The sequence below is a fragment of the Echinops telfairi genome, unplaced genomic scaffold (genome assembly GCF_000313985.2).
Source record: "Echinops telfairi isolate 266 unplaced genomic scaffold, ASM31398v2 ScPeMD7_7469;HRSCAF=8507_0, whole genome shotgun sequence".
Classification (NCBI taxonomy): domain Eukaryota; kingdom Metazoa; phylum Chordata; class Mammalia; order Afrosoricida; family Tenrecidae; genus Echinops; species Echinops telfairi.
Genome location: NW_022111372.1, coordinates 14797724 through 14823211, shown reverse-complemented (window position 1 = coordinate 14823211; position 25488 = coordinate 14797724). Strand labels below are relative to the sequence as shown.

Below are 25488 nucleotides of genomic sequence, written 5' to 3'. Positions count from 1 at the left end.
GTCCGCAGTATACTTAATATTCTTCACCAACACCATAATCCAAAGGCATCCATTCTTCTTCAGACCAGTCTCTCTTACTCATTATCCAGTTCTCACAAGCATATGAAGCAATTAAAAATCCCATGGCTGGGGTCAGGCATACCTTAGCCTTACTGTGGTAAACGGAGGGACTGGATGAGAATGTCATGCAGCGAAATCATCCATGCTCATAAGTTATGAGCTATGAATAAATCTTAATATACATTCTCATGTTTGGACAGAGCCCCTCCAATACTGCCCCCCCCCCCAGAAAGGAACTGTCATAAAAGAGCTACCATATATGATAAATCATTTCTGTGTCTGGCTACCTCACAACACCTAAATGTTATCGGTAAATAAAAGCAATCAGGTTCTATAGCCAACCCACTGAAAATGTAGCAAACTCTGTTTTGACATCTCTTGCTGATACTGATCAGAGATTGCTACCCCTGGGATGGCTCAGAGGGGGTCAAAGTCAACTAGCACGAGGTCAAGACAATGACTCACCTCATTGCTGGTTTATTATGTTACCCACTTATGGTATTACCTATTAACTATGTCATATGTTAGCTGTATGACGTGCACGCCTTATGAAAGATCTGTAAGCCCCATTGGAAAATACATTCGCTCCCTCAGTCCTGACATGGAACGAGGAGCCCCTGTGCCTCACAGTCTGTCTGTCCTTACTATTTCCCACAAGTCCAGTCGCTCCTGAGGATCTGTGTGAGTGTTGAGGACACCCCTCAATCTGACACCCCTTAAGTGACATTTTTTGTCCTTTACACTTTAAAAGAAGCCATTTGCAACATATTTGTTCAATGTAATATGTCACTTAATTTGTAAACTATTGCTTCTATAGGGAGTGATTGTGGATCCAAGTAAAATGAAATGCTTGACAATGTCAATCTTTTCTTCATTTATCATGGTGTTGCTTATTGGTCCAGCTTGTGAGGAACCCCAGAATCATAGCATAACAGAAGGAAGGGCCATATTACCAGTAATTACGTCTAACTCAAGCAGATTCACCAGGAGCTCAGGGCTAAAATGATGTATAAATAATGTTAGACTAATAAAAAATGACCTAGTAGCACATTATAATTGGAAATTAAGTACATTCCAATCAGAAATTAAAAGGAAGTCAGCATTACACATACACTGGAGTTTGTGCTGCTCATTTCTCACAACAGGACCCATCCTCATTCTACCCTGGTGCATCCCTTTGACATCACAAGGTATTTCAAGGGCTGAGGCTAGCTGAGGAAAGTGAATCTATATCATTTCAGACTTGCTTTGGAGCTTTTAGCACCTGCTCTGAGAAAAAAATAAATTCAAAAAGTAAATATAGCCAAGTGTGACAGCAAGTTCTCTGCCCAATTTCTCAGTGTCAGGTCAGCTTGGCCTGCTGACTGTGACCGCTAGCCACCCCAAGAGCCCAAGCCAGGCCCTTCCTCAAGAGGCCGCCACCTGGGGGCTTCCGCTTGATTATTGAGCCCTACCCTCAGGATGCTTTACTGTTTCCCAGAGGACCTCACTTCTGAATGTTAGTGTGTGCTCTCAGATGGAAAGAATGAAAAGAAACTTTATACATTCCTTTTTTTAGTTTTTCAATAATATTTTATTAGGGGCTCATACAATTCATCACAATCTGTATATAGGTCATGTGTGTCCAGCACTTTAGTACATACGTTGACTTCATCATTCCTACGACACCCACTTTCCACTTGAGCCCCTGGTTCAGCTATAGACATTCCTTTTAAAACTTAGTAAAATATTCTTATCATGACTTTAAAATTTTGGGATAATGGCTGTGATGGTGACTGCATTGCTGAAAGTCATACTTTTTAAATGACATGATATTGCTTTGATTGGGGGAAAAATATTTAAGCTTAATGATTTTTTTAACTCCCATCTCTATCCCCAAAAGTCATAGATCAGAAAATAAAAAGACTTTTTAATAAAATGCCCTTAACTTGCAAGAGCGCGTTCAGAGATTCCAATCAGTACGCTTAGAACAGCTTTTCAATTACGATAGTTTAAAGAGGAAACAATTAGAAAGTCCAGGTTACATCTAAGCCTAGGTAGCCCAAACAATTTGTATTTAACTACAAACCTGAAGGCAAGTGATTTGAACCCACTAAATGACACTATGGGAGAAAGGCCTGGTGATGTGCATCTGTAAAGATTACAGCAAGATACAGAATGGTTTTGAGAGAGAAAATTACAGCAGGAAAAACCTATGAAGCAGTTCTACTCTTTAACATATGTGGCTGCTCTGAGGCAAAATTGCCCTGACAGCAGGGGGCTACATCTACAGTAGAAAGCTACCCAAGTCCCAGAATCAACTATTAATGATCTAGTGTCATGAAAGAATTTAATGATACAAACATCATCCCACTGGCATCTTCAAGAGCACTTTCACGTTTTATGACTTGCCTTTGCGTTATAAATAGGAGACTGCATTCAGGAGCTCTGTAACCAGCAAGATAGCTGTATCATAGTAAACCAAGCTCTAACGTCCCTGCTTTCGGTCACTAGTGCAGACCGGTGCTCAGGTCCCCAGCATGTGTCATGCTTTTGCTTGGCAGCTACAACCCTCTTGTCCCCTGCTAACACATCCTTGCCCCGCACTTAGCCAAATAATGTATCAATTCTTTATTCCTTGTCATTTTACTTCTGATATAATTTTAAAAATTCAAATGCACGATATGCTTTGAAATGACCTTACCAGAGTTCCAGACTTTGCATTCATTGTGTATGAGCTGTTCGTGCTTTGGGGGCCATGTTTTAGTTTCTCTGGCAAGCGGACACCATCCTTAAACCATGTGTATTCAGGAGCTGGATTCCCTTCCTTGTCTTGACACCGTAGTTCTACCACTGTTCCACTCAGAGCAGAATTGGGCACTTCACATGCTGGAACGGCTGGGGCCACTGAACAATGGAAGTCAAAAGGCATTGGTTAATTTGCATGTTAAATATGATTTTAACAGCCAGGTAAAGATGTATTTATTGGACACCTGTGGTTATTATTAGTTTTTTCAACAAATGCATGTCATTTTCTACCTAGGTAGAAACCTCCTGGCCTGACTCAGAAAAACCTCCTGCATGATTCTCCAATCTTTCGCTCTTTGCCTGCTTGCACTACTTTATGATTTTGTTAAGTTATATATTGAAGATATCAGAATCTGTATTATCTTGAGTCTCTAATGATTTACAAAAATAGAATAATACAATTCCACTTCCTCATCTCTTGCTACCTCTACCCTAATTATTAGACTTCACTTAAGTGAGAAAGAAACTTGTATTATTTTAAGCCATGTACATTCAGGACCTATTTGTTATAACAGCAAGCCTTACCTTAGCGTATTATATATTTTATTTACAATGTATAATAAACAATTATATGGCAACAGTCTCTACTTGTTTTCTCTTACCAAGTGTTTTAATATTTTATCAACTATATTCAATAGACACCAAACCTATGTATACTTTTCAGACCTGGACTCAAACTAAAATCCCATTCCATCTAGAGCTGGCCAATTTAGGATACCTGTTCCATTATTCATGGTTACTTTGGTCCTAGGGACATTTAAAGTAAACCAGATTTTACTACGTGATCTAATACCCAGGAAAACCCCAAAGTGGTGGAAGTAGGCAATATTCTAGGTTCTAAAACATTCCTAGTATACATATGCCAATTTTCAGCTATTCAATCAAATAATATAGCTATGACTTTGAAAAAATGTGTGCGTGTGTGTGTATATGTATATATATATATATATATGTATATATATATATATATATGTGTATATATAAACTGAGATCCCAAATGAACTGATCTTAATGTATGGACATTATACAGATAGGTCTGATCTAATCACATAAGTTATTGAAAAAAAGTTTTCTCTAGCTCTTCACAAATGGTAAAATCAGAGATTCTAGTTACGTGAAGGATGCCCCTGCCTTTGCTGGACTGAAGATGGTGGAGGTCAACTGGTAAGCAATTGGGAAACTTCATAGAGTTAGAGTGGTCCCCATGCTGACAACCAGCAAGGAAATGGGGACCTCAGTCCTGTATCCACCTAAGAAGAAACTCTGCTAATAGCAAGGATATGCTTAGAAGGGAAATTTCCCTCGGAGGTGCCAGAAGAGAAGTTAGCCTGATCTACATATTGTTATACCTTGTGACAACTCTCAGCCTTGTAATATCTGTGCAGAAAACCTAGCCATGACTCACAAAATGATGAGCTAATAAATGGGTGCTGTTTTAAGTCACCAAGATTGTGATAACTGGTTGGAAGCAACAGCAAATGATACTACACTTGATCTTACAGAAAAGGTAGAGAGAAGTGGATAGTTAATGACCACCACTTATCTGTCACTTTGTTGTATTGTGGCAGCTTGGGTGTTGCTGTGAGCTGAAGTCTGTGATGTGTCACTAGTGGGTCAAATAACAGCAATGTCATCCAAAATGAACATGTTTCAGCAGAGCTTCTGGACTAAGAATGGAGTAAGAAGAAGGAATGGGCTGCCCTCTTTAGAGGAATTAGCCCCAGAAAACCCTACTGAGAGCATCAAACCATGAGAAAGCGCTAGGCTACTGAAAAAATGGAAGACTTTCAATAAGATGATTGACCCAGTGGCTGTATTGTGTGGGCTCAACCATGAGATCAACAAAGGAGGGCACTGACCGGGACTGGGCAGTGTTTCCTTGTGTTGTACACAGAATTGCTGTGAGTTGGGACAGCCTCGATGGCACCTAACAACAACAACAACAACAACAACAATGCATATCATTGATACTCCAGGAAGTGCCTGGAGGACATTTCTTTGTAAAGGAAGAGAAATCATTTCCTTCTCTTACATTAACATCAATGACAGAGAAAGCTTTCATTTGCTCCCACTAGGTTGTTGCCTTTAATATGCATGTATCAGTGCCTCATACTAACTAAATGTAGGACAGTAGCTGTAAAGGGATTACAGACTTTGGCATTAACTCCATCTGGATAGAAACACTGGCGCAGAACTTACTAGCTGTGCAAATGTGAAAAAAAATCATTTAGAATCTATTTCCTCATCTCGAAGAGTCAAGTTACCTGTGACGATCAAGTAAAATCACAAGGGTGAAAGGGGTAGATACATATTAGCTGCACAATAAATCCAAATTTCCAATCTGATCAAAATCTTTCCTTGGTCTTAGATACCATTTTATTATATTTTACTGCTCTTCTTCTGTTATCCCAATTTAGGAAAAAGCCTACATATGAGTGAAGCTTTTGAAAAAGGAATTCTTGGGGTAATGGTCCTGGTGCAGTGATGAACCACTGGGAATTACCTCCACTTCAGAAGAGAGAATTTGCAGTAATGCATTTTTCGCAGGGAAGTTCCCATAGCCTATGAGGAGATGGGGAGAAATAGCCAGGGACTTGCACGAAGGTGTCACTTGCGGTTTCTGTGAGTTGCTTTCACAATCCCTGGTCAAGGCCACAGTGCCTCATTGGCTCCCAAGGATCATGGGTAGGGAGAGGGTGGAGGGCATAGAGAAAGATCCACATGCAGGTCACCTAAGACTTCCAGAGTGACGGTATCCTCTTCCAAGTTCTGCCCTTGCTCTGTTGGCGCGCTGATTTCACAACGGTATCTCCCAGCATCATTTCTTGTAACATTTTTGATCCGTATACTAAAATCTATCATCTCGGCTCGGTCTTTGAAATCACCTTTTAGAAAAAGCCAAAACCAAAAAATAAATGTGGTACCAAAGCAAGCGACTTTCCATGCAATCATTCTCTCAAGTTACTTCATTCAGTGAAGAAAATTATTTTTCTTTTAATACACTTAAATTGAAAAATAATAAATACATGCTATTTTCAGTTTAACTCTTTCTTCTTGTGAATAGCTTACTATTCAAAAACAAGAATTCTCTTTCCCATTTCCATATTTTATTTGTTAAAAGTGTTTGTTCTTCATTCTTGCCTTGGGAAAATAGCCTCATCTTCAGAAAGACACAAGAAAGTGGCTCCATTTGTCAGAGCAGTAACGCAGTGTGTAGTTGCTCATATAATATTGCTAGAGAAGAAAAGATGAGGGAACCTTAAAAATACTACTTCATTATTTTTTATAGAGCTATGGTAAGGTGCACTGAATTAAAATAGTTTTATAAAGTGCAGCTGCCAAATTGGGCAACAGTAGATAAGTCAGATGAGATTGCTAAAAGCTTAGTACCTGGAAACCCATAACCTTGTCTTGACTGATAAATACCTGGGGTGATATATAAATTTTTCTATGCTTTTTTAGTGTTTTATTTATTTAATTCTTTAAAAATCAACACAGCATTTTAAAACAAAGCTTATAATAATTTAAAATACTAGTCTCAACTTTTTATGTGGGTCACTTTAAGTATGCACAAAATTAGAGAGTACAGGAAAGTACACCCCATGTTACCTAGCTATAGCAATATCCATCACACATTGTAAAACTAGTCAACCAATGGCTTGTCTTATTTTGTCTCCATGCCTAACAACTGAATTACTTGAAAGTAAATCTAAGACATTATAGTATTTAATATATTGTTGTCAACATCTTAAATGAAAAGTTCAGGACAAATTCAACAGGAAGAATAGGACTGGAAAAATGTATAACAAAGGTTTTTTTTGGTTTTTCTTTAAGCATTTGGTAATGGTAGTTGTAATTACCTTCCCATAAATCTTAACTCCGAAAGCTTCTCAGAGATGGCCATGCTTTCTCAATGGAAGGATGGCGGTGTGGAAGTCGGCTACATTATTACTCCATACTTTCTCAATGGAAAGATGGAGGTGTGGAAGTCGGCTACATTATTACTCCATACTTTCTCAATGGAAGGATGGAGGTGTCGAAGTCGGCCACATTATTACTCCATACTTTCTCAATGGAAGGATGGCGAGGTGGTGTGGAAGTCAGCTACATTATTATTACTGAGCACTCCCTTCTCCACACCATATTTTCTTCCTTCCTCCCAAGAATTTAATCCATGGGGCAGAAAGAACGATTATATCTTGCATCCTTTGGAAGTGAAGTAAGAAACGAAGGGGTCGAGGCACTCAATGGGATTCACCTATATTTGACCTCTGTCCTGTTTCTGTGGCCATGGTGTATAGGTCTTAGTCACTGTCGGTTCATCTCACACTTATAAAAACACGTTTTTGTTAATCAGCCATGTTCTGTTCTCATTTGTAGATTAAAGAATCTGCTGCACTCTCGTTCTCTGCTCATTAAGTGCCTGACTTCTTACCTTGAAGAGCCTGCTGATAGTAGACAAAGGAGACACTCCGCCCAAGTTTCTTCCATTCTAACCGGGATGAAAGTGTCTTCTTTGAGTATTTGCAGGCTAAAATTACCTCTGGAAAGAGAAACAAACATAATACATTTTTTCACATGTCCCTATAAGTTGACCTTATATTTAACTAGGCAACAAATATCTTAAACCTCCTAACTTCACCCTTCATAGCTTATCTCAACAAGTATGTTGCTGGCTAAACCCCAAAGTGAATTAGAAATATTATAGCTCTTTCACACAATAACCATGTGACACTATACTATATTCCCTCATTTTCTGTCTGTAAGAGGAGGTAACATATCACAGAATTGTGAACTTGAAAACACAATAATGCAAAGCCCACATGCCTGTCTGTTGTAAGTCCTTCACAAATGGCAGATAAATGTAGTTATGTATCTTATTATTTCCAGTCTTAGTTTACAAGGAGTCCATTGTTTTGCAGAAGAGGCCGAGAAAGCTGTTAACTTCAGTCCAATATCATGAGTGCCAGAAGTGGAGGGGCTTCACATTTCATTCCCAAGCAAGGTGTTCAGTCCAGCACAGGCCACGCTGTGAAATGCAGAGAAGCACCCACCATGCTGCTCTTACTCTTAGATCCCTGCCTTGTCAGCACTCTCCGTTGTCGTTTTTTTTAGGATCCCTTGTTGGTTGGACAATTGGGAGTCACAGGATTCTGTTGCTTGCTAATTTTCAGAAATAGTTTTTCAGTCCTTTCTTGTTCTTTAAACTCTGCTGAAACCCATCCGACATTAGAGCAACCTGCAAAATGCCCCTGGGTGGTGGCTGCACGTGACATGTATTGGCCAGGAACTGAGTCTGGGCCTCCCTTATGGAAGCTGGGCATTCTACCCCTGAGCCACCAATGCCCCTTCAGGGCTCTCTATGGATACATTAATTCAAACCTAGATGAGCTCCGAATGAACGGTTGATGCCTACCAAAAAAACTTTGTACAACTTTACCCCAATCTAAATAGATGATCAAGAGATTTAATCTTGTGATCAAGCTTAAGTGAATAAATATAGATAGTTCTGTTAGGTCACTTTATTATAGGAATTTTACTGCAGTTATGATATTAAAAAATTCCGTGAACCTCTGATGGAAACTCTGATTTTGACTATCTAAGCAATATGGCCGAGGAGGAAACACAATGCTGTCTGTAATGGTTGCTTCAAGTTACCAAATAGACACTTTCAATTTTAAATATATAAGTATATTTCAGACTGTCTATCTAGATTGTCGCTTCCTATTTCTGAACTTCCCCACCGCCATCCCACCAATACAAATAATTGGATCTAAAAAGAAAACTGTTAAGTGGTTGCTTAGTTTCCTTCTACAGCAAAGAGATTTTTTTTTTAATCATGTAAGGAAATTTTCTTTAAAAATCCTGAAATGATTTGTAACTCAATTGGAATACAGAATCTATGACTAGAAGATAAACTATATTAAAATCCATTATATGCCCTCTAGTTTTAATAAGTAAATTGAAATTGAATGCCATTAAAAAAAGAATATAGATGTCACATGATGAGAGAATATGTATAATGCTATCTCAGGTTTTCTTTAAAAGAACAAACAAACCGCACATCCTTGTACAAAAACCCTGGGAGAATATTTATGAAAATATTAACCCAGATTATGACAGTGTGATAGAATTAATGACTTTTTCTCTTATATATAGTTTCTAATACTCTTTAAGTTCTACATGCATTGCTAGATATATAGCAATAGACTAAAAGCTATTGTTAAAATAGAAAGAAAGGGGGTGGGAAGGAAAGGGAAAAAAAGTATAAAAATTTTGACAAGTATGCCTAAAAGAGATTTTACGTAAGAAAAGAGACATCATTTTACAGACATGTTTACAACGAAGCTAAAAAGACAAATGTGTGCTGAGGGATTTGTCTGAGGAAATACAGTTCTGTTCTGTTTATGAAGGAGTCTGGGTGGTGGCCTTCCGGAGTCTTGAGTTTCAGATAGGTTTCCTTCCCGTATTTTGTTGAGTTTCCAACAATTAGACACACACCCACACCCTAATTCACTTTTAGCTTGTCTTGCTCTTAGGTCTGAGGAATAATTTTAGACTCGAGGAATCACATTATTTATGCATTTAACTACACACTCACACACATACCCTTACCTCTCTGGGAACCTTCCTGATTCCTATCCTCACTGTTCTACAGAAAAAAACCTCCGCAGGAATCGTATTAGAAAATGTAAGTAATAATCTCCCTAATTCAATGATACAACTACAGCCTCACTCTCTCAGATCACGTGAATTATGGAGAAATGGTCTATCCTGTTCTTGTAACATGCACTGCATGCTTTCTGTGTGCCAGGTGTAGTTCTTGGGAAATATCAGTGGGGAAAAAACAAACTCCCTTCCCCTTTGGCTCGGATAACCTGGTAGGGGGAGGAGGGCAGGAAGATAGGTAAATGAGTAACATAATGAAAGTAAATTATACCATATATTAGAAGGTAGTAAGTACTATGAAAGTAAAGAAAGACAAGGAGCAAGGAGATTGGAGAGAACTACAATGAAAGGGGTCCAATTTTTTAAAAGTATTTTATTGGAGGCTCTTTTTAATCTTAATAAATCATTTTTGGGGAAGCTCTTACAGCTCTTATAACAATCCATACATCAGTTGTATCAAACATTATTTGTACACACATGGCCATCATTATTTTCTAAACATTTACCTTCTATTTGAGCCTTTGGTATCAGTTCCTTTTTTCCCTCCTTCCCCACTCCCAACTCCCTTGATAAATTAAAAATTATTATTAATTTCCTATCTTACACCAGCCACTGTCTCCCTTCCCCCATGCTTTCTTTTGTTCATGCCCCCAAGGGTCGTGGTGGTGGTGGTTATGTGTCGATCATTGCAATAGGCTCCCCCTTCCTCTCCTCCTCTTCCCCACCTTACCCCTACCCTCCTGGAATCGCTACTACTCTCATTTCTGTTCCGGAGGGGTTTATCTCACCTGGATTCCGTGTGTCGTGAACTCTTATCTGTACCTGTGTACAGGCTCCAACCTAGCCCGAAGTGGAAAGCAAGACAGGGGTCATGATAGTGGGGATGAGGCAGCAAGTTTGAGTATACATCACAGATTGCGTAGTGCAAAGATCTAGTGGGAAATCATTGGAATTTCCTTTCTTATGTGTGCCAATCTTCTCAGAAAAGCAAACTCATCAGTATAACAAGAATGCGGGGGTGTTTGTGGGTTTGATGGTGGATTTAAAAAAAATTAAAAAGGGTGGGCTATTTGTCTCAGTGAGTTGGAAAGTGAATGGACAAAGGCTGCATGTTATAGTTGTGGGGCAAAATTATGGGTCCTATTGTGGTTATGAATTTAAAGGAGGTGAAAAGTTGTCTCTTGGTTTGCTAAGTGAGAAAACAGTAAGAGAATTGCGATATATGCAAAAGAATGATTAGAGCAAATGACCAGAGAATTTATGCTAAATAAAAAGTGAGAGAGGATATTAAGGAAAGGGGAGATGAAAGTTGTTAGGAGCAAAGGTTTAAAGTCCGTTGAACAGTTCCTGTAGTCGGGTACAAGAATGAGACTGAATGAGGAGGTAGTAGGTAGCGTGAAATCAAAGTGTATAGGGCATTTGAAGTTATCAGTAAATTCAAGCTCTAAGATTTGAATCACTGCCATTAAATTGAGGCTGACTCAGTGACCCAATAGGTCAATGTCGATCTGCCCCTCTTGAGTTTCTGAGACTGTAACTCTTTACGGGAGTAGAAGCCTTATTTTCCTTCTGAGATGGCTGGTGGTTTTGAACTGGTGACCTTGAGGTTAGCAGCCCATGAACTAAAGTTCATGCTAAGGTGTGACAGTGAGAGAAAATGACTGAGGTTGAGAAGACTAGCTCACTGGAGAGGCATGCCAACTTTGCATTTGGAAACCATGAGTTTTGACCTTAGATGAATGATCACTCTTTGTTCTTATTTCTTGCCAGATACTGTCAATCTTCATCAAGGACCAATTGCTTCTCAAGCCTTAGCAACATGAGCATCATCAGAAGGATCCTGCCCCCAGAGTTTCTAATTCAGTATGTCTGGGATGAGAGCTGAGAATATGCATCTCTAACAAGTTCTCAGTTGATGTTCAGCCTGCTGATCTGGAAAACACTTTGATAACCATTGGTGTAGGACTCCCTGCCCCACCTGTGTTCTTCAAAACACCTGTGTTAGGGGACCTTCGAAATGAAGTACAGTGAGATGCCTCATAAATTCCCGCTTACAGAAAAGACCTGAGAAAACAAATTGATTCGATATAGATGGTAACTTCAAAACCTTGAGTGAGGGTTTTTGGTGTATAGAACCATATCACTTTTCAAAGACAAAGCTGAAGAATTGCACCGAGAGCCAAGTAGAAGAGACTGCACAAAAAAGAGCCAACACAGAAAGTAACAAATTGCTGGTGCCCTGCCAACTGAAACTATATAGAGCAGCCATATTGAGGCAAATAAAGCAGCGTTCCCAGGTGAAGTGTCTATCACCTGGTGTGGCCAAATAGGAGTGATTCCGCCCTCGTGTACATGTGTCGAAGTTTTCCATGAATTTTAGAGATTCGACCCTTCTCTGATATGCTATAGTCAGAAGGTTCTCTTTGTACTCTTCTGGGGGAACCTTTGGAAAAGAATAGATGCTTTATTTATATAGTTCATCGTCTGTGGCTTATACATTTAGTTACGGTTGTTATTCCATTTCTACTATAGGTTATATGCCCCTAGTGCTGTCCTTATTTTTTTCATTCATGTTATTTATAGTTTTAGGTTTTATATTTAGGCCTGTGAGCCATTTTCGGTTAGGTTTGGTGTATGGTGTGACATAGGTGTCCTGTTGCATTTTTCTGCAGATAGACATCCACTTTTTCCAGCACCATGTATTAAAGAAACTGTCCCACATAATTCTTAGGCTTTCATAGTCTTCATTCTTTTTTCTGTGTACAAATTAATCCAAAGGATTTGTCCTCTAATTTGCTGATGCTTCCTGATGATTCATTTGTGTTCCTGTGACCTATAAAACCCCCAAGCCAAACTCACTGACAATGAGTTAATTCCAGCTCAAAGATCTCATATAGGGTTTCTAAGGCTGTGGGTCTTTATTGAAATAGAGTCCCTAAACTTTCTTCCCTGGAGGGACTGATGAGTTCTAAGCACTGGCCTCACAGTCAGCAGCCCAACACCTAACTTGCAGGGCCACCAAGACACGTTCCTTTTACAGTGTTGTCAGTTTCTGAACGTTTATTATTATTCTTTTATGTGGAATACTAGCAAGAGGAAGAATTTATGCATGACCAAAATTCCAGACCAAGAAGAAACCAAACAAACTACACACACACACACACACACACACACACACACAATTGTCAAAGATTTGCCTTTTCTGCATCAATTGGAATGATCATGTGATTATTTCCATTTATTTATGTGGTAGTAAAGATATTCGTTAAAGGCCAACACCCATTTCAGCAAACTAGAAATAGAAAGATCTTTCAGTAAAATCCCACTGAGATGGGAACCAGAGGAGGATGCCCTTTATCATCATTCTTATTCAACATCATCATGGCAGTCTTAACTTGGGCAGTAAGACAAGAAAAGGAAATAAAGGGCAGACAGAATCAAGTGACATGTCTAAAACTCTTAAAGAGGAAAAAATGCCAACCCCAAATCTTACATTCAGCAAACTATTCCTCTAATATGAGCGAGAAATAAGGGAATTCCTAGGTAAGAAGAAATTCAGGGAACTTATATAAACAAGACCAGCAATACAAAAAATACCAATGGGAATACTTCAGACAGAAAATTAACGTCAACAGCAGACAAACCTGAGAGCAACATACAAAACAACACTACCCAGAAATCAGCATACTGGTATTATTACTCAAAAAAGAAAACAAACACACACACATATATAAATATATATATACATAAATAAATACATGTGCATATATACATATATACATATATATAAAACAAGGAAACCATGAACTCAACAGGGTATGGGGAGGAACTTAGCAAAATAACAGCAACAAACTCAGAAATATCAATAATGACACTGAATGTTAATGGATTAAAAGCATCAATCAAGAGACAGAGTAGTAAACTAGATTAGAAAACAAGTCCCATTAATGTGTTGCCTGCAAGAAACATACCTTAGACACAAAGACAAAAGTAGACTAAATTTAGAAGGATAGAGAAAAAAATTACAAATTTAATAATAACCCCAAAAAAGTAAGAATGGCAACATCGACCTCTGATAAAACAGACTTTAAGACAAGATAGATCATGAGAGATTTAAATGAGCATTACATAAGAATTAAAGGAAAATAAACTAGAAGACATAAGCATAATAAACATATACACACCCAATTCACATGAATTTATTAATAATGTACAAAATACATTAATCAGACTCATGAAGATTTCAAGAAAGAGATAGATAGTGTCCAGCAATAATAGTAGGCAACTTCAAACTAATTTGAAGGTAAGACAGATCATCAAGAAAGTCAATCAATAAAGACACAGAAGAACTAAATAGCACTGCTGTGTCCCTTCATTTCTTGGTTGCTAGGCTGCCTACTCCAGGGATGGCACTTGACCCTGACAGCTGTTGGCACCCTGTCATGTTTCCACTGACCTTGGATCCATGCGACTCTGTACCAATGGGCCTGTGATCTTCCTTCACTCTGTTTCACCTTTCTGTGTCATCAGCCTACTGCTATGGAAGTCTGAAGATGGCTAGCATAGGACTTGTAGACTTCAGCAGGACTGGGCTGGGATGCCTTCTTCAGATAAAATTATTGCTTTATATAAAGCTTCTTACATATCTGAGTGTCACTGGATTTTTTCTCTAGCCAAACGAGCCTAATACTAATATACATATGTAATTATATACATATTCATACATATAGATATATATACAAACACATATACATAAATTAATGGAATACTACAAAACTATAAAGAATAATGATGAGTCCACAAAACGTTAAATGAGTGAATTTGGGGGAAATTACGCTGAGTGAAGCAAGTCAAGCACAAAAGGACAAATGTTATATGCTATTAGTATTACCAAAAAACCCACCAAAATAGGCATATGGTCGAAATCAAAAGTTCTTTGGTGGTTACCAGAGTTCAAAAGATGAAGAAGAGGGACTCGCTCTATAGACAGTAGATACTTGGAATTTTGGGTAATGGGAAAGGCAATAGTGAATATGGGTGAAGTGGGTACAAGTAAACCAAGTGAACAATGACAATCAAATACACATGCTAAAAGATCTAATTAGTATATACTCAATGTGACGACAACAGTAAGAATGAAAAATAACTGAACAGTTGTTGTTAGGTGCCACTGAGTCAGTTCAAATTCTAATGATTCCAAGAAAACAGACCATGGGTCCGGCGCCATCCTCACAATTATGGTTATATTTGAGTCTATTGTGTCGGTCATGTTGTGGATGATCTTCCTCTTTTTAACTTATTTTCTACTTTACCACCATAGTGTATTTCTCCAGAGGTTGTTCCTTCTTTCTAACTTGTACAAAGTGTGTGAGACAAAGTCTTGCCATCCTTTCTTCAAGGAACATGAGCATTTTGGCTATAGTTCTTTCAAAATAGATTTAGTCATTGTCCACCAATACCATACTTCAATGGGATCAATTCTTCAGGCGTCCTTACTTGTTATCCAATGTTCATATTCATATGGGGGGATTGAAAAACCAATGGCTTGGGTCAGGCACACTTTAGTCTTCAAAGTGTCATCTTTACTTTTAACACTTTAAAGAGGTCTTTTGCAGCAGATTTGTCTATTAAATATGTTATTTCATTTCTTGACTGCTGCTTCCATGGATATTCATGGATCCAAGTAAAATGAAATCTGTGAGAAATTCAAAATTTTCTCTGCTTACCATGATATTATTTATTGATCCACTTGTGAGGATTTTTCTTCTTTTTGGTTGTTGAAGCATAACCCATATTGAAGGCTGTAGTCTTTAATTTTTCTCACTAAATTCTTCAAGTTTTCTTTACTTTTTGTAAGCAAGGTTGTATCATGGGAATAGTATTGCAGGTTGTTAAGCAGTCCTCCTCCAATTCTGATGCTGTGGTTCTTCCCCATATAGTCAATTTCCTCAGGTTACTTGACAAGCATATAGATTAAATATGTATGGTGACACATATACCCTTGACATTTGGCTTTTCTCATTTTAAACCATATGGTATCCCCTGTTCGTTTGAATGACTGACTCTTTGATCATTTGGATTTTGCATGAGTACAATTAAGTTTTCTGGAATTCCCATTCTTCATAATGTTGTCTGTGTTTTTTTTTATGATATAATACAGTTGAATGTCTTTGTTTAATGAATAAAACTCAGATCAATATCTGTCTGGTATTTTCTGCTTTCAGCCAAGATCCATATCACACCAGCAGTGATATCCCTCATTCTACATCCTTTCCGAATCCAGTTTGAAGTTCTAGCAGTTACCTGTCAATAAATTTGCTGCAACCACAGTTGAAGAATCATCAGGAAACTTTTCCATGCGTGCAGTATTAATGGTATTGTTAGATAGCATCCGCATTTTGTCGCATTCCCTTTCTTTGGAATGAGTGCAAAAATGGACCTCTTGCACTTGGTCAGGTAGCTGTTTTCCAAATTTCTTGGCATAGATGAGAAAGAGCTTATAGCATTGCCTCCATTTGTTGAAACATCTCAATTGATAATTAATTCCTGAATCTTTGTTTGTCAACAGTGCTTTTTGTGCTGCTTGGACTTCTTCCTTTAGTGCCATAGGTTTGTGATCATCTTCTATTCCTTAAATGGTTGAATGTTGACCAACATATACCAAGACTCTATGTGTTTTTTCCATCTTTTTTTCCTTAACAGTTTTATTGACATGTCTTTCCATCTTTTTTTGATCTTTCCTGAGTCATTTGATATTTTGGCCAAAGAATCTTTCAATAATACAACCCACACCATGACGTTTTCTTCAGTTCTTTCTGCAGAAATGTCAAACGAGTTCTCCCTTGTTGTTTTCTAACTCCAAGTCTTTGGACTGTTCATCAGGATAATATCTTTTTTGTCTTTTCCAGCTGCCTTTGGGAAGCTCTTTCACTTCAGCACTTCTTCCTTTCACTTTAGCTACTCTAAGTTCAAGTGCAAGTGTTAGCAGGACTCTGAACAAGAGAGGTTACTTAGGTAGATATGATATGTATATAGTAAGCTTATATGTTTAAGTGCATATACAGGTGGATTTACAGATATTTTATATATATATTTACTTATTTATTTGCAGGTTGTTTATTTATCACTTCCTCCCAAATAAATATCTTTCAGGTTTAGATTACTGGGTGGAAGGTTTAGAACTGGAGTCACATGAACAAACTTAGTCATTTGGTATAACATAGTTTATGAAGTTATGTTCCACATTCTAGGATGGGAAATAGTGTCTGGGCATTAAAAGCTTGAGCAGCCATCTAAGGCAACTATTTTGTGGAGAAAAATGAAAGCAAGAACCCAAAGACTGAAAGAAGAATCCAGTCTATAGGACGAATTGCCTCCATGAACCATGGCTTTATCTATCTAGAGAAAGTACTAGATCATGCCCTACTACCACTTCTGAGCATTCCGACCAGTTACACAAAAAAGCATCTTAGATAGAAGGGTACAAAATTGTCTAACAAAATGCTAATTCTTATAAAAATTTTTTTAAAGAATAAGTCAGAATTCCTGGGCTGGTAGAGCCTAAAATAAACTACTGTTTAAAAATATCTCTCTGCTAAATGATAGCGACCGATTAGCACATCACTTATGAGAATGTGCTCTTTTAAAAAATAACAACAATAACATATCTCTGAGACAAAATGGGCAACATTTACCCTAAGGCATGGAGAATGCAGAATGTTGACAATGTGTAAAATGTAATCAATGTCACCGAACAATATGTAAATAAATTGTGAAATTGAAACTTAATTTGCTGAGTAAACTCTAATCAAAAACCCAATTTAAAAAAGCATAAAAAGAGAAACGTTTGGCAGCTAAACTAAAACATCAAAACAAAACAGATAAATGGATTTTTAAAATGAGATACATACATACAATGGAATATTACACAGATTTAAAAACCAATAAGACATTGACATATACCACAACATGGATGAACTTTGAAAATGTTATGCTGAGAAGAATAAGTTTATCACAAAAGGGCAAGTGCTGTATGACCTTACTTATAAAATAGGCAAATGCAAAAGAACAACGCTTACTAGTGGTTACCCGTGGTGGGATGGAGAGGGGACTTGAGGGGCCATTGCTTAGATGGCACTGAGTTTCTGTTTATGGTAGTTGAATGATTAAGAAAAGAATAGTGATAACGCTGAACATGACTAATGTCACTGAATTATCATGTGAAAATTAACGAATTAGCAAATTATTATATATGCGTATACTTTAATCACACTCCCTCCCCCACACATAAAGTACGGTGCATAGGTAGGCAGCATAATTAAAAAGTAATGAGGTTAAAAAATATCGTTTAGACAAAATGTGATTTCATGGCATAGAGCATAGGGAGAAGGGTCAGGAATGTATATACATAGAATTTAACTGGAAACAAAAATTAAACCTCCAGGAAATTGGGAAGCAGGCATAATTAACTTCATTTCCTTTGTGTGTCCTCCATCTCTGCATCAGATCCCATCTCTTTTATCTTCTACTCCAGCGATTCTCAACCTGAGGGTCGCGACCCCTTTAGGGGTCGAACGACCCTTTCACAGGGTTCGCCAAAGACCATCGGAAAACACATATTTCTGATGTTCTTAGGAACCTAAGACACCGCTCCTCTCTCCATCTCCAGGTGGGTCCGCCCACATGCAGATACGAGTACCTGGCGTGAACACTGTTATCCATGCTACACCAAGCTTCAAGACAAATTTTCATTTACTTGTAATTAGAAGTAAATATTTCACAATATATAATTACATATTATTTTTGTGATTAATCACTATGCTTTAATTATGTTCAATTTGTAATAATAAAAATACATCTTCCATATCAGATATTTACATTATGATTCATAGCAGTGGCAACATTACAGTTATGAAGTAGCAACTAAAATATTGTCATGGTTGGGGGTCACCACAACAGGAGAAACTGTTTCTCCTCCTGGTAAAAATTCCAATGTTGTTATTAAGGTGCCACCATGTCAGTTTCAACTTTTAGGGACCCCGTGTACAGCTGAATGAAACGCTGCCGGGACCTGTGCCATCCTTACAATGTTGTTATGTTGAAGTCCAGTGTTGCTCCCAGTGCCTAAGTCCATCTACTTGAGAAGTCTTCCTTATGGGAGCTTGTACAACTCTTATCACAATCCATACATCCATCCATTGTGCCAAGCACATTTTGCATTTGTTGCCCTCATCATTCTCAAAACATTTGCTTTCTACTTGAGCCCTTGGTAGCAGCTCCTCATTTTTTCCCCTCCCTCCCCACCACCCCTCCCTCAGGAACCCTTGATAATTTATAAATTATTATTTTGTCATGTCTTACACTGTCCGACATCTCCCTTCACCCACTTTTCTGTTGTCCATCCCCTTGGAGAAGGGGGTTATCGTAGATCCTTGTGATCAGTTCCCCCTTTCTACCCCACCTTCCCCTTCTTATCTGTATGAGTGTACATCCTTTGGTCTAGCCAGACTTGTAAGGTAGAATTGGGATCATGATTATAGGGGTGGGGGCGTGGGGGGGAGGGAGGAAGCATTAAAGAACTAGAGGAAAGTTGTACGTTTCATCATTGCTACACTGCACCCTGACTGGCTTGTCTCCTCCCCGCAACTCTTCTGTAAGGGTATGTCCAGTTGCCTACAGATGGGTTTGGGGTCTCCACTTCGCACTTTCCCTCATTCACAATGATATGATTTTTTGTTCTTTCATGCCCATCAACACCTCATGATCACACAGGCTGGTGTGCTTCTTCCACGTGGGCTTTGTTGCTTCTCCGCTAGAATGCCGCTTGTTTACCTTCAAGCCTTTAAGACCCTGATGCTATATCTTTTGATAGCCGGGCACCATCAGCTTTCTTCACCACATTTGCTTATGCACCCACAATCATGTCGGGAGGTGAGCATCATGGAATGCCAGTTTAATAGAACAAAAGTGTTCTTGCAATTGGGCTCTCCTTCTATTTCACCAAGCATATCCTTTTCCAGGGACTGGTCTCTCCTGACAATATACCCAAAATACATGGAACAAATTCTTCTTCAGTCTTCCTATTCAGTGTTCAGCTTTCACACACAATTGAAAACACCATGTTTTGAGTCAGAACTTTAGTCCTAAAAGTGACATCCTTGTTTTTCAACAATTTAAAGAGATCCTGTGCAGCAGATTTGCTCACGACATTATGACTGTCTAGTTGCGGTAAAAATTTGGTAGTCCCAAACAATCCCTAATCATTAGTTCCCTTTTCTTCCCCTTTGGGGATTCAATTGTGTCTCTCCCCAAATGTGCTGAAATTCTAACACCTGTACCTATGACTGTGAGAAAGATAAGCCTTTTTACTTGCCTAAAGAATTGCAATCTTGGCAACCCACGGAGGTAATTCTACTCTGCCCAAAAGGGTCACCATGAGTCGGGAATTGACTATGGCAATAAGTTTTTGAGTTTCAGTCCCTCTGACTCTAGATGGAAATGAGATCTTTCTTTTGTTCTGTTAATGTGGGTATGCTAGAGTAGAGTGAGTCCTAACCTAATTGATTCTGATTTGAAAAAAAGAGCATAACAAATACAAAGACACTGGGTAAAATATAGAGATTAAAGAACATCAGGGAATCTCCAGGAATACCTAGAAAGAAACTCTCTCTCTAAGCACACCATGAATTTTAAACTTGTAGCCTGCAGAACTGTGAGACAAGACAGCTTTTTCCCCCTTAAAAACCATCTACTAAAATAAATAAGTAAGTAAATAAATAAACCAAAAAAACACCACCCCACCTACTTTTGGTCCTTGAGTTATGACACTAGGTAAATCCAATACTATCTTCTAATTTAAATGTAATTCACCAGGGAGAGTGAGTGTCTTATTAGATTGCCAAATATTGCAATTTAAGATTAGAATCTGATGTATCTTAATAGTTATTTAAATTACATATTTAGGACCTAGAGTTCTGAATGGTACATTGATTCTTATTATAACCCCATAACCATTTCCATCAAGTCAATTCTAACTCAAATCAACTCTGTAGGACAGAGTAAAACTACCCCATTGGGTTTCTGAGACGATAAATCTTTACAGGAGCAGCGAGCCTCATCGCTCTCCAGAGAAGAAGCTTTTAGATTTGAACTAACTGACCTTGTCATTAGAAGCCCAACATGTAACCCACTGCATTACCATGGCATAGGGTACACATTTAATTTACACACACCTATAACACTTATTATATGTCAGGAGCTATTACATAAACTGTACAGATATTATAGAAATAACTCATAATCAACATTGCCACTAGGGCTCTTGTAACTAATAGAAAAAGCAACAAATTGAGAAGTTCAGGAAAGATAATATATGTGGTCACCCTTGTGAGTTCTTTAAGCAATACAGTCAGTGAAATTCAGAGTTACTATACCTTGGTATTCTATTGCTGTCACTACTTGATTGTCTTTTGTGGAAGAAAATCCATAGGCCTTATGATCTGAAAAAATAAGTCAGATATGAGGAATTAAAATAGTATACATTTCATTTTCAAATATTTAAATGAGGCACATTAACAATGTTAGGTAATAGCTTTACACAATCATATATAAAACATTCATTTTAAAGCACCAAAAATACAAAGGCAAGTCAAATCATACATATCTATTCTGTATCATGGAGTTGGCCTTAGACATTTCCAAAAGTAGAACCAATCAAACTATTTGATTCCACTACCGACAATACGAGAGGGCCTGGAGTGTACATCTGGTTAAGCACTCAACTACCAGCCAAAACATTGGCAGTTCAAACCCATCCTGAAGCATATACATACACATGAGATACATCACAATCTACATGGTCACTTAGACCAAAAGTCCCTTTGGGGCCAAGGTAATGGTGTTTAAATACGTCCTATTTGAACACAACTGTGCTAAATTTAGTTTGGTTTCAAAAACGAGAAATGAGAATGAATCAATAAACCATGGGTTTAAGGATTTTGAAACCTCCTTTGAAAGTAGAGTCTCTTAACTATGAAAGATGGCTTATCATTTTTAAAAGATGTGACATTTTTTCTTTGCTTTATTCCTTTATGTGCATATCTATATAGTGAATTTATCTTCCACTGTGTTAGAATTTATTGTTCCTAAAGAACTCAAGCTATTCTGAACATATTTTCCTTCTTTTCTCTTAGGAACCCACAGAGCAAATTTGATTAGGGAATTAAAAATCTCAACAATCTATAGTCCTCAAATGTTCTCTATTCTACACTGTTCAACCACTAGGCTCTCTGTTTCTAAGTTGCAGATAACCTCTATTGTGGAAATTGGAAAACCTGCTATCTGTGTAAAGAATGAGGAGACCCCATGGTGCTCTTGGGTTAGCACTGGACTGCTAGCCATAAAGTTAGTGGTACAAATCCAGTAGCCACTCTGAGGAGAAAGATGAGACTACCTGTTCCTATAGATTTACAGCCTCAGAAACCCTATTGAAGGTCACTATGAGATGCAATCAGCTCATTGAAAGTAGGGTTGGTTTGGGTTTAGTCTTATGTGAAGAATGGTCAATAAATAAATGTCAATAAATCAAATGATGTATTGCGTGGGGCAGATCTGCTACCAAAGACCCCTTTAAAAAGCAGCAATGTCACTTTGAGGACTAAAGTGTGCCTGGCCCAAGCCATGATACTTTGAATTGCCTCATTGCCTATGAACGTTGGCAAATAGTTAGGAAGAAGTAATGCCTTTAAATTATGATGGTAGCTGAGTACGAACTGTGGCCTGCCAAAGGAACGAACAAATGGGCTTCAGAAAAACTAGTCAGAAGGTTCCTTAGACACAAGGCTGGCAATACTTTCTACATGTGATCAGGAGGGACCACTCTCCAAAAAAGGGCATGATGCTTGGCAGAGGGTCAGTGAAAAAGAGGATGACCTTCAATGACATGACTGACCATGGGTGCAACAATGGGCTCACATTCAGCACTGATTGTGAGGACAGTGCGAGATCAGGGGTCATTTTGTCCCAGTTTCCACGGGGTTGCTATGAGCAGGCACAGACTCCACAACACCAGGTGAAGATATAGATCTGAATTGAACCATATAAAGTAATGACCCATGTGGCTCAGCCATAAAAAAGTGTCAGGGCCACCAAAAGTAATTATAAAAGAAACTGTTATTCATTTCCAGGGCAGCTGTTAACAAAATACCATAATGTAAATGACCTAAAATTACATTTATTCTCACAGGTTTACAGGCTAAAAAAGCCCAAATTCAAGGTGTCAGTCAAAGCCTCCTGGGAGGAAACAATCTTTTCCAGCTTTTGGAATCACAGGATATTTCTTGGCTCGTGGAAAGGTAAATCTAATCTTCGCATAGGTCCACTAGGCTATCTGCCCTCAGTGTCTCATGTATTTTCTTCACCTCTTTTATAGGAAAAATCGGAAGCGATTTGGATTATAACTCAGTGTAAAGACCACAATTCTCACAACTGCATTAACAGGTAACATCATGATAAAAGGAGATAACATCATGATAAAAGGAGAAAAGATTGAAGTTGTCAAGGGTTGTCTTGATCCACAACAGTGATCATGGAAGAAAAAGTCAGACCAACGATGCATTGCATTGGATAAATCTGCTGCACAAGACCCCTTCTGGTATTGAAAAGCAGGGGATATTACTTTGAGCACTAAGTTGCACCTGACCCAAGCCATGGTATTTTCAATCGCCTCATAAGCAAGTGAAAGTTGGACATTGGATAAGAAAAGCCAAGGAAGAATTATGGTGCTGGCAAAGTAAAGTACTATGCATTACAAGAACAAATAGATCGATCTTGGAAGAAGTACAGACAGAATGCTCCTTAGAGGCAAGCATGGTGAGACTTCCTCTAACATATTTTGGACACATTGTGAGAAGAGATTAGTCCCTGGGGAATGACATGATGCTTGGTAAAGCATAGGGGCAGTGACACAAAGGAAGGCCTTCAAAGAGATGGATTGACACACTGTCTGCAACAATGAGCCCAAACATAAGAACAATTGAGAGGAGGACACAAGACCGAGTAGTGTTTCGTTCTGTAGTACATAGGTTCACTATGAGTCAGAGCCAACTCAACAGCATCTAACCACCATAGTGTGATAGGTAGGTTTATTGTGCCAACCTGGCCAATAAGAATGTGTGGGATTAATAAGGTCGCAGCTTGATTAGAGGGCAAAGAGATAAATGGCTTGGCGAGCCCTACCTCTCTCTTGCTCTCTGCTGATTGGACCAGTGTGCAGCTGCCTTAGCTAGTTCTCTGCCTCAACTTGCAAGCTACACTACCTGTGGGACACCCAACCTGTGGACTGTGACGCTAGAGCTTGAGGTTCCTTTGAGACCTGCTTCGCCACACTGCTGGTATATGCATTGCTTAAACTGGAGACTGTCGGAACCTGTTATCTGGCTGACTGTTGGTGACCCACTCTGCTGTTTGCTGCCTGTGGTCAGACTGCCTGCATTGCTCTACGGAAGACTCATCTGTCTGGAAGACTCAGCTGTCTGCTTCCTTGACCTTGGACTCAGCAGCCCTCATGAGTTGAAGGACCAGTATATAAACTGTTTCACAGAAGTGAGTTGAACTGAGCCCTCTGTACTGCCGTGTGGGCTAATTATCTGTTATATTCCTTTGTCCCTATCTAATACACATAGCAACAACAATCTGTATCATTAGAAGCTGGTACTCTTACTAACCTCATTAATATAAATAATAATGTCTTTAAATACCCTCATACTTTCAAATAAGGTAACATTCATAATGACTGAGATTTCAATTTGTTTTCAGGGGGATAAAATTCAACACCTGCCAGCATCCAAACAACGTTTTAAAATCTTTTCTTGAACTTCTGTTGTATAACATTTTCTCCCCATTTTCTTCTAAAAAATTAACTCCAGAGCAAACCTTTCTTTTCCGGTTTACCTTCTACTCCAAAACACACCTCACTGCCTTGAGGCGATGCTGACTCATGGTGAACTCCCTGAGGGTTTCCAACACTGTAACCTTTCACAGGAGTAGAAAGCCCAGTCTTTCTCCAGCAGAGCTGCCCATGGTTTCAAACTACTGACCAGGCAGATTGCAGTCCTATGCATAACCACTGTACCAGCGGGGCTCCCGTTCCCTTCTACTGGCCAGTATTATTTTATAGAGACGAGAGATAGAGTCCAGATCTTCAGTGAACAGAGGAAGGAAAGAAATTGAGAGTCAAGCCAGAAACCTCTTAAGAGAGCTGAAGAAAAACCAGTACCTTCAATGCTCTTGTTGCATAGTAGCTGCATTAATGCGATGATCTTCAAACATTTTGCCAATGATTCTGATGCAAAAAACCCACATTTTTCTGTGGAACTTCTTTGTAGTATATTTTGAAAAAGTCTTCTCTTTGGTTAGTAATGTGTAAATCAGTGCCCTCACAGAGAAGTGCTAATTATGATGGGAAATCCTTGTGGTTTTGAAATATTTTCATATCCTTTCTTATACAAAAGAATGAAGAAGCATATTCCCTGGAAACCAGCAGAGAGAAAAACCTGGGCAAAATAGGAAAAGATGATCTTTGTTCTCTCCACATCATCACATCTTTGAACTTTTCAAATAGCACATTGTCTACTGAGAATTTTGTTTTCCTTAGTAGGCTCAGCCTTTCTTTTATTTCACACAAACTTTAGTATAATCTGAAGTTAGAAGGTTTAGTAACTGGGTTGAATCATCTATCTTCTTTTCTCTATTTTGCCTTTTGTCCTTGGCTTTGAGTAAGAGTTTAAAAGTTTTCAAAAGTCACTTTAAAAGTTCAATGAAATGTAACAGCAGCTAACTTTAAAAAGTTTAATCCCCCACCTCCCCCATCACATGTAGATCCTTGTAATCGGTTCCCTCTTTCCTACCCACTCTCCCTCTACCCTCCCTGTTTCGCCACTCACACCACTGGTCCTGTAGGGCTCATCCACCCTG

The 25488-nt window shown here is 38.5% G+C and overlaps 1 protein-coding gene across 1 annotated transcript in view; it reads right to left on the bottom strand.

Annotated features, from left to right (window-relative positions):
• JAM2 (junctional adhesion molecule 2) overlaps window positions 1-25488 on the bottom strand; it is a 75281-nt gene that overhangs the window by 10353 nt on the left and 39440 nt on the right. Inside the window, exons 2-5 of the mRNA XM_004713084.2 lie at window positions 20949-21014; window positions 7283-7390; window positions 5580-5732; window positions 2744-2946 (exon numbers count right to left, since the gene is read on the bottom strand). Of these exons, the coding sequence (XP_004713141.1) occupies window positions 2744-2946; window positions 5580-5732; window positions 7283-7390; window positions 20949-21014 (530 nt within the window). The remainder of the gene's footprint in view (window positions 1-2743; window positions 2947-5579; window positions 5733-7282; window positions 7391-20948; window positions 21015-25488) is intronic.